The 10,699-nt window shown below is 35.4% G+C and overlaps 1 protein-coding gene across 1 annotated transcript; it reads right to left on the bottom strand.

The window, feature by feature from the left end:
* Positions 1-11: 11 nt before the first annotated feature.
* LOC113238491 lies at positions 12-7,153 on the bottom strand (the record flags this gene model as incomplete). The annotated part of the gene is made up of 3 exons (XM_026475316.1): positions 6,951-7,153; positions 165-408; positions 12-89 (listed from the first exon to the last, which is right to left on the bottom strand). Coding segments are annotated over exons 1-3 (525 nt in total), but the record flags the coding sequence as incomplete, so codon positions are not given.
* Between the last annotated feature and the right edge of the window lie 3,546 nt (positions 7,154-10,699).

Raw genomic sequence — 10,699 nt, 5'->3', positions numbered from 1 at the left:
TAGCCCGTGACAGGCAGCACGAGCAAAGTGCCAAGGCTTTGTAGAGTCCCGGCCAGAGCACGATACCATTCTTGACAGCCGAGATTAAACTGGAACATAATTGTATAGCCCAGGTGATAAGATTTCATGTTTATTGCAAAATTGTCATCCAAATTCAAACTTACGTCATAAACAACAGAGTTGTATCTTTCGTACACAAAATCGGCACACTGTATGGTGGCAGACTGGTCAAACATGTTGGCAGGGCAGAAGTCGAGGGTGCGGTTACTGGTGAGAGGTGCGTACCGCTCACAGCTGGCGAAGGCATTGGTTGCGCCGGAGCCGGAGGCCAGCGGCACAGCGTTCAGCAGCCACTCCGGCTCAAACGGCTCGCGTCGACTCTCTTCGCCACACTCGGGGATTTGGCACCTGAAGTCGACGTAGCACAGCGTTTGATGTAGGTACCTACCTTTTATACTTGTTTCTTTTTTATAGAACAGGCCTTTTATGACTGCATTAATGTTTAAGTTGCACATTACCTTTATACTTAGTAAAGAAATGTGTAGACAATCTAACTCTCATTTACCTTACTGATAAATTAATCTTTTCAGGAGGGATGTTTTCCGGATTCTCTGAAAATGTCGCTAGTTAAGCCAGTTCATAAGAAGGGCGATAAAACTGATTTAAGCAACCACCGTCCCATTGCTTTATTACCCACATCGGCCAAAGTAATAGAGACTGCGATGTCAAAAAGACTCATTGCATTTTTTGAAAAATTTAAAGTTCTCCATGACAGCCAATTTGGTTTCCATAAAAATAGAACCACAGTCCGAGGCTTATATAAGTATGTTCAGAAAATATTAAACATAATTAACAATAAAGAATACGCGGTGGGTTTGCTACTCGATATGAGTAAGGCATACGACAGAGTAAATTATAAAATATTACTCGACAAGCTCTATTATCCTGGTGTAAGAGGCCTAGCTTTTAAATGGTTTCAATCATATCTTCAAAACCGATCCCAATGCGTTGAAATTGAAAACACTAACTTTCATACAGGCGAAATTGAGCATGTCAGATCAAATCTCATCTCTATCACTGATTCTATTCCCCAGGGAAGCGTGCTGGGTTGCATTCTGTTCCTTGTGTACGTAAATGACCTTCCTCACTCAATTCCTTTCGATAGTATACTGTTTGCGGATGATGTATCTGTTGTTTTGACTCGCACATGTACTAATTCACTACAGAAGGACTTAGATGCGATATTGGATTCACTCACAGAATGGCTCGATCAAAATAACCCACAACTAAATTTAGAAAAAACAAAATTAATTCAATTTAAACCCCGCCAAAAAATTGCTTTCGATATCAGCTATATATATAAATCAAACAAATTAGAAATGGTAGATTCGGCAACCATGTTGGGTATTGAAATAGATACACACATAAATTGGAAACCCCATATTTAAAAATTATCTAGCCGTTTATCTTCACTTATATGTATATGCTCTTAGACAACTGAAACGTGTTACTGACCTATAAACGGCCCTTTCAGCTTATTATGCGTTTGCCCACTCGCGACTAGCCTATGGGATTATACTGTGGGGAAACAGCTCGTATTGTCAAGAAATTTTTGTTCTACAAAAAAAAAAATGATCAGAATATTAACCAATATAAAACAAACGGACTCCTGTAAACCGTATTTTACAAAACTTAACATACTTACTCTAACATGCCAATACATTTTTGAAGCCTGTAAGTTCGTTAAAAAACACGCAGATTTATACTCTCCGATAAAATTAATAAGACGTAATAATCGTTACCATAACAAGCTTAAACTTCCCCCCTCTAGCCTAAAATTATTTTCTTGTGCACCACACCCTATGTTAATAAAAGTATATTAACCACATCCCAAATTATATTAAAAATTTGGATAAAGACACGGTCTTTCAAAAACGTTTAAAGGAATTTCTAAACAAAAAAACCTATTATAATAAGTCTGAATTTTTTGGCGATAAATGTATTTGAAATTGATTACATGTCTATATAAAATTTAGGTAATAATTGAAAATACAAATCAGTAATTGAAAATACAAGTCATGGGCTAAGTCGTTTGGCCTCTTAGTTAATCCCGCTAAGTCGCAGGCCATGATTGTTGGTAGTAGCAGAATAAGATGCAAGCTTGATTGGTCCTTAGTACCTGCGTTGGTCTATGATGGAACTCTCCATTGCATATACTGACAAAGCCAAAAATCTAGGCATAATAATGGATTGTACCTTGTCTTGGACCTCTCATGTTAATGAGGTCAGCAGGCGTATGCACCACTCATTTCACTCCCTCAAACGACTCCAATATTTTCTCCCTTTTCATACTAAAATTATGCTAGCGCAAACTCTTCTTCTCCCCATACTTGACTATGCCGACGTTTGTTATTTAGATGTGACCGTGGAGCTTTTAAATAAATTAGAGCGCTTACAAAACCTGGCTATTCGGTTTATTTTCGGTCTCCGTAAATATGATCATGTTTCCGAATTTCGTGCTCGGTTAAATTGGCTCCCAATTCGTCTTCGCCGTGATGTGCATATCCTGTCCACTATTTATAATATACTTCGCGACCCTAACTCCCCACCCTACCTTCGTTCCCGGTTCCAGCTGCTGCCCCCTCCCACCCGCTCTAGACGTCCCTGCATCACTAAGACGCTCGTTCAACCCAGCTGCAATACTAATTTCTTTTTTAACTCCTTTTCTTGTAGTGCAGTGCAGTTGTGGAATAAACTCCCTTCCCACATCCAGGCGAGCCCGTCGATTGCTTCTTTCAAGAAAAGTTTGAAAGCGCACTTTCTTGCAGAACTTTCTTCGTAATCATCTTATTGTTTCTTAATTATTATTTTTTTATTTTTTATTATTATATATTTATATATATCTATATATATTATGATGATGCTATTTATTATACGTTATTTATTGTATTTATTTATAATACTTATGTGTGTATCGGTATTTATACAAATTTATTCGATAGTTTATAGTATTTCACCCTCTCTATCTTGCACGCTGTTGCCCGCTTACAACTTACGCTCTCACCACCATAGGTTGACTGGAAGAGATCTCTTTTAGAGATAAGTCCACCTTTGCTCACTTTTGTTCACAGATTTTTTCTTGTTGTTTGTTTTTTTTGGTGCAATAAAGAATATATATATAAAAATTATTATTAGCAATAAGTGTACGAATAATATATATTATAATAATAAAATAAATGTACGAATAATATATATTATAATATATTATGTTAAAATAATTGTATCATTAGGTTTAAGTTTAAATTGTGCTACGTCCTAACAGGGTATCACATGTATGTATCTAAGTTTATTAAAATGTGAATTGCAATAAATTAAATTAAATTAAATGTAATAGTAATAAAAATGTTTAATAATCATAAAAATAATAATTTAATTAATTTTAAGTTAAAAATATTATGTAATAATTAATAAATAATAAATAAATAAATAACGCACACACTCAACATAGCCCCGCACTAGGGAAACCCTGTGTCGCGGGTGCCATGGACACACACATAGACAACCACAAATTACACCCAAACTCACGAGAGAAATAAATGTAGGCCATACAACTATTTCTCTCGGCCCGGGAATTGAACCTGGGACCTCTGCGTGGCAGTCCGGCATGGTAACCGTTCGACCACGGAGGCAGTTATGTTTATTATGTATATTATGTTTATTAATAATTATAGAATCTATAATATAATTAATTATCTAAACTAATCAACTACGTTCAAGCTTGCAATGTATTTAAATTCCATTGTAACTTTGCTACACCCTTACAGGGTATCACATGTATAAGTTTATCATCCATGTGAAATGCAAATAAATAAATGAATGAATACTCGTAGCAGCTTCATAGTTAAATAAAAGTATTTTTACAAAAAAGTAGGGCCTTTCTACCAATATTACATAGTTCTCGTAATATTTTGTACCGAATTAAGGAAAGGAATATGTTAAAAATAGTGTATGACATATACACATAAGCAATCAATTTACGACAAGTCATTAACAACATTTTTATTTCCTACTGTGTTGTTTTATTAATGAGAATGTCATCTATTACATTTCTCATCTGTTCATTGTCATGTCAGTGGAAAATAACGTATTTCACGTGTTAAACCATTTTCCATAAAATATGAATTCTATTGCCTGTTTTCTTATTTATTTTTATATTTATTAATCTATTATTGGTGTTCTATATCGGCGCTGACACTCATCAGCGGTCTGTGTTACCTGAACTGAATAGATATTTAATAAATTATGATTATTTTTAAGGCGGTTTCATTTAATTTTATTATATGAGAGATGTAAATACTCTTAATACTTGTACATGAAAAATGTAGGCGTAGGTATAAAAAAATTGATATGCTTAAAACTAATGGAAATGTAGATATAAGTTTGACGGTACTAATGAGGAGACGACTTGAAATAATGCTGGATTTGGAAATGAAGTCTATAAAGATTATTGTCGAAAACGTCAACGTGACCTCCAGATTCCAACGTAAGCATAGATCATTTATAGGTTCGGCACAATTTAGTCAAAGGGTTGTAAAAGATGTTTTATTTTGAGCTTCCGTTGTGCAAGCTAACAATTAGTAGTCCTCTTTTCTAGACGTATGCACGTGTTTCTTAACACATTATAGGATACAGTCCGTTTAAAACTTTACTTCTTGAATTTAACATAATAACATATTTTTTATATATTTTAAAATATTGTTCATAAAATGTCGCCTTTGTAAATTATTAATTGATTAATATCAGTTCGATTAATGAGCGTAAATTAATTAGATAATTAATATTTATCAATGTTTACATAATTGGTTGTTGACATTGATTGCCGAGCTATCTCGAGGCTACGTTTGAAATGGAGATTATTTGATTAAATTTGATGCCAGAGACACTACATAAATAAAGGTTGTCAATAAATTATTAAAAACTGTCTTACAAGGCCGTAATCACAGAGTAAAGTTACATGAACTGTTTTTAAAATCAGGTAGAAATTCACTCGGGTATGTATCATGAAAGAAACTGGGAACATAACATAACCAAAAAGAAAACAAAGGGCCGTACGCTTGGGTGTTTTACTCTTCAATATTGAAAAGGATATTTCACCAACTTTTGTCTTCTGCACTGAGATAGAGAAAAACGTTTTGCGATATGTTTCGGCTGCTGTGTCTCTTTGATTTTCACGTTAATAATTTGCTTGTAATGTAATATAGTTCAATGTAAGTGATTATGACAATCCCAGTATTGAGTAATACAATTTAACAAAAAGGTAAGTGCGCGTCAAGTATCAAGATGGAGGTCGAATGACCACTATCTCATCTGATGAAAAGTGACGATGAGGTCGACAGTGGAGCATGTACATTTGTAAAATGCCTACTCACTCCTGCCTTAAAAAGGCTCAAGTTATAGAGTTCAGGGAACAAGTCAGCGGGGAATTCCACTCCAAAGCCGTACGCCATACAAACGTGAGACTACAAACTGGAACACAGCGGACAGCGGCGCGGTGGCGACAGCGATGCGGGCAGTGGTTTGCGCGACTTGATCAAAATGCCTAGGTTTGCATATGATGTGCTCGACGGCAGCAGCGCGGAAGACGAGATACAAGTGTCGCTCTCCAGTTGAGCGGTGAATGCGTGTTAGTTAGAAAAGACCACCAATATAAAACAACTAACATAAAAATGTTTGATAATGACTATTAATCACTATATACTTCTAGAGAAGGTTAGAGAACTATTCGTTCATAGTTCATTCGCGAGATGGGAAAACTCATAATAACTCATACTGAATAAAAGAATTAGGTACTATAATAACATGCTATAAAAAACTATAAAAAGGTCACGTCACAGTTGACAGCGCGGTCACACTGGTTACGTCACTATACCACTGCAACCTAAGCGATTTGGTCGCTAGTGTCGAGGAAGGCCACCTTTACCGCGCCGCCGCCCGCTGTCGTAAAGTTTGTGGCCTAGTAGTATGTCAACGTAAAAAAGTGGCCTATGGAAAAAATTAAATATCTTCAGTATTAAATACCACCTATAGTAAACACCAGTTTATAGTATGGTATAGTAAATAACAGTAAATGCGTTTTCTAGGAACGTTATTAAAGAAAATGAGAAACAGATTACGTGGTTTCTCCAAATTCATTAGTACCCCTGTAACAATTTACGGATTGGTTCACTTAAGCATTTTGATCAAGTCGCGCAACACGCAAGCCGCCACCAGCATCGCTGCCGCCACCACACCGCCGCCCACTGTATGTCGAACGACAGACAGACTTCGCAGCCTCACCTTTTAAGTTACATTTCGAGGGCTGTGCGCATCTCTCTGGAAATTCCTTTGAAGTCTGCCCCCCAGTTTCTGCCGTGGCAACTGTCAAAATTTCTGTGTTTCTATATTTTTAACATAAGCGACAGGCCTGTTATTTTCGTTGTTAAACAGCTGTTGTTGTCATCTATTCTTCCGTAGCCTATTATATAAAGTATTTGTTTTTCTGGTATACAATATTTGAAGAAAAGGAGTGTTTTTGCTCTTGGCCGATCCGAGTTTTTGGCTTCCTGATTTTAGTTTGCGTTCTTTTTGTTTCACCACCACTACCATCTCCGGAGCCGGTTGGTCGATGTATTCATTGCCGACCCCCGAACCTGCACTCTCTTGACCAAAGCACCCGATTGACATGTTTATCGCCCCTCCTCTGTCCTCAGCCTCATTTAGCAGGGGTCTCAAATCTCTCCGAGTCTCCACCTGCACCCATACCCTACACCACTACCCCATCAGTAATTTTTTCATTAACCCTATACGCTCTTTTGTATTTTTTTAAAAATTAAATACACATTTACCTTTTACACTTTTATACTTTTCGTTTTTATATTGTAAATATACAAAATAGAAAAGGGATGTATCACCTGTGTGGAATAGCGGCGGCGGAGAAAATGTATTCGCTCATGAAGGCGGACATGATCGTAGGAACAGCCACCAGCAGGATGTTCATTAATTGGAAGCGTCCAAACTGGCCCAGCTCGTTCACTAATACATAGTCCAAGTCTATTCTCTGCGTGTCGCCGTCGCTTCCACCTTCAGCTTCCACATTTTCCTTTGTTTCCACCATCTTCAACTAGCCCACCGCCGAGTGACAAAGCTGTGAATCCCAAAAACAAGACGGGTAAGTTTTATAGCATCTGAAGTTCCATACCGTTACTAATCTCTGATAGAATATCTACTTAGTTTCTGATTAAGACTACTATAATCTAGTGTTATCGCCGACGATCAGTATCGAAATCCTGGTGCGTGGCTTTGACAGTGCGTCGACACGTCTACTTTAAGTCCAGGGTCGGACCCTGTTGTTCAGTAGACAGCAATCATTATCTCAACGAATACCTACGAACGTACTGAAAATTTACTTGGAATATTCACCATAATAGTCTTGACACTACTACTCTAGTCTTATTTACTGGATAGAATAGAATAGAACTCTGCTTGGGATCCAGCTGGACAGTAGCCTCAGTTAGAAAACCCATGTAGAGAAACTTGTACAAAATTTGTCATCTTTTGTATATGCCTTATTCAACTTAAAGAAAGTTATTAATTTTGAAACAGCTCTAACTGCTTATTATGCCTGTTTTCAGTCCAGACTCGCATACGGAATAATACTTTGGGGAAACTGTGTAAACATATATGAACTAAAAATGCTTCAAAAGAAGTGTATTCGTATATTAGTTAATATCGACAGAACAGACTCCAGTAAACCGTACTTCATAAGACATAAAATTCTATCAATTACTTCAATATATTTTGCAGTGTTGCAAATTCGTTCTCAGACATTTCGAACTATATTCCCCCAAAACAACCATAAAACGAAATAATCGCGGTTTAAACCAATTAAAATTACCATTCTCTACTCTATGTTTGTACAGGGCAGGGTTCCATCCAGTGGCACTCCAAATATTTAATGCTGTACCGAACAAAATATGAAAAAAGCATAAAAAAAATTGAAAACCTCCTTAAAAGGTACCTTGTTGAAAATTGACTTTTTTAATTATACATAAATACTTAAATAAATTTCAACAATTAACACTGACACACTGACTACGTTTATTGACATCAAATTTCATATTGTTTACATATAATGGTTGTATAATTTGTAGATTATTATTTTTGACTTAAGCATGAAATGTAATATGATTCCCTTGACATTAATTATATAAGCTGTACTTATTATTATTAATTATTTGCCATAAGCATGAAACGTATATTAAATAACTATTTGTATGTACTCTCTCATATATTGCGACGCCCCAGCTGGGTGCTACATGTCTAATAAACAATTTAAATGTATGGAAACCATGTAGAAATGCAATAAATATATGAATATGACTATGAGTATGGGTATGGGTGTGGGTGTCGGCGTCGGCGTCGGCGTCGGCGTAGGCGTCGGCGTCGGCGTCGGTGTCGGTGTGGGTGTGTGCATAGAAATATTAAAATAATAGTAATTTAGTTAAAATGTCAAAATAAACTTCTATCAAAAAAATAGAATTCATGTTAGACATAAGTTAAAAATGTTAAAAACATGATTATAAAATGTGATTGATTTGAGTAATTATAAGTTGTCATGTAGATAATCATTATAACATTTATCAATCAATAGCGGTGTCAATTTCTTTTTGAATAATGCTAATGGAATGACTTCATATTTTCAGGTTGTTTATTATACATTTTTGGTGCCATCCCAACTATACTCTTTCTTAACAAAGCTGTTTTGTAAGTACCTGTTAACAATAGGTTGAAGTGCTGTGATCGCACAGGCCTTGCTCTGACATCCGACAACTTTATAATTTGATGTATGTACATTTTTACTAATATACATGTTTCTAAAATATATAAAGAGGGCAGAGTTAATATGCGAAGCGAAATAAACATTTGTTTGCAGCTTTCTGTGGGTTTTAACCCACACATAGCTCTTATGCACTTTTTTCGGATTTGAATATGTTTTCTCTTTCACTACAATTTCCCCAGAATATAACACCAAACCTTAATGTTGATACAACTAAACCATGGTAAGCTACTACTACGGATTCCAGAGTTTTACTCTTTAGACAAAGCATAGAGTGCATATGCGGATTTACTAAGTTTCGTACGAAGTGTTCTGCTTGAGGTTTCCATATTGATTTATTGTCTAGAGTTATTCCTAAAAACTGAATGACTTGTAACTCCTCCGCATTCTGCCCTTGGTAATTAAAATCTCAGTTTCCAATTCCAAGCCTTTGATAAAAATGCATAATTTTGTTTTTTTCTAAATTGATTGTTAAATTATTATTTTGTTATCAACAAAGATCACTTATTATGATTTGTTAGCCAAGTTATGATTTTAGCAAGAGCAGCATTTACTTTGTTTTCATGTGTCTTGTGTCATTATTTTCGGATTTTATTATGGCCGTACAGTCATCCGCGAATTGAACCATATTACGATCATTTTGTCCTCAGGAGATCATTTATATAAATAAGGAACAACATGGGTCCGAGGACACTGCCCGTGGAACGCTATAATTTATTACCCTTGGTTTTGATAAGAAAACTTCTTCATATTTAGTTTTTGGACAAATTCTGGTAATTACGATGTACTGTACCCTACCGCTTAGATATAGAGGCGGCACCACACTCTGATTTGTTTGACAGCACGATTGGATGTCTGATGTGTGAATGCAGGAAAGTGTTTGAACCAATGATGCCTGTGAGTTCAATCCTGTGAACTGTATTATGTTTATTTGTTTGTATGTTATTTGATATGTTTTTTTTTTGTTGTTTTTGTTTGTAGAGATTTGGATTTATCTGTAAAGCTACAAATGTTAAATGAATAAATAAATAAATAAATATGATTCCATCAATTTTAATATAGTTCCTCTAATTCCGTAGTTGTCAAGCTTTTTTAATTTAATTTTAAAGTTTTATGTGATCTTCATAGTCAAATGCTTTCGTCATATCAGTATATATTGCACATACTGTTTTCTTTTCATCTACATTCTTCATTATATTGTTAAGTAACTTAAAAATGACCATATTAATAGTTTTATTCTTTCTAAATACTATTTGTTTATTACATAAAATGTCAAATTTGGTAAGATATGTAAGTATATGCAAAGTCATAAATAATATATTCATGTATTTTTGAAATTGTTGATATTAATGCTACAGGTCTATAGCTTGCCATATTTTCTTTGCTCTTCTTTTTATGAAGGGGTTTGACTATAACTGGTTTCAGTTTTTTTGGATAGACCTGATTGGGTATATGGCTCAAAGGAGCGGCTATTGAGTCAGCGACAAATTTCACGACTCTTGTATGGACGCCGTCATAACCTACACTCTTCTTCCTTTTCAGTTTACCTATAGCTTTCATGATATCTGGAGGAAGAACGGGTGGCATAAACATGGATTGTCAACATTTATGATTATTACAACTTTCTCTAGACAGTATTGTATGTTCTGACGTTCGGTCTTGGTTGACATAATATTCATTAAAAGCAGTTGCTATTTCTGATGGATTTGTAATAATTTTCCCGTCTTTTTTAATTTCTCTTATATGTTCTTTTATTTCCTTTGGACCATTTATTAACCGCCATGTGGAGAGATTTATTTTGAGATGGTGCAATGAGATGATTGT

Source organism: Hyposmocoma kahamanoa, unplaced genomic scaffold (assembly GCF_003589595.1).
Source record: "Hyposmocoma kahamanoa isolate Upper Pololo Valley unplaced genomic scaffold, ASM358959v1 96148, whole genome shotgun sequence".
Lineage (NCBI taxonomy): Eukaryota > Metazoa > Arthropoda > Insecta > Lepidoptera > Cosmopterigidae > Hyposmocoma > Hyposmocoma kahamanoa.
The sequence above is the reverse complement of the archived record's forward strand: the minus strand, read 5'-3'. Positions and strand labels throughout refer to the sequence as shown.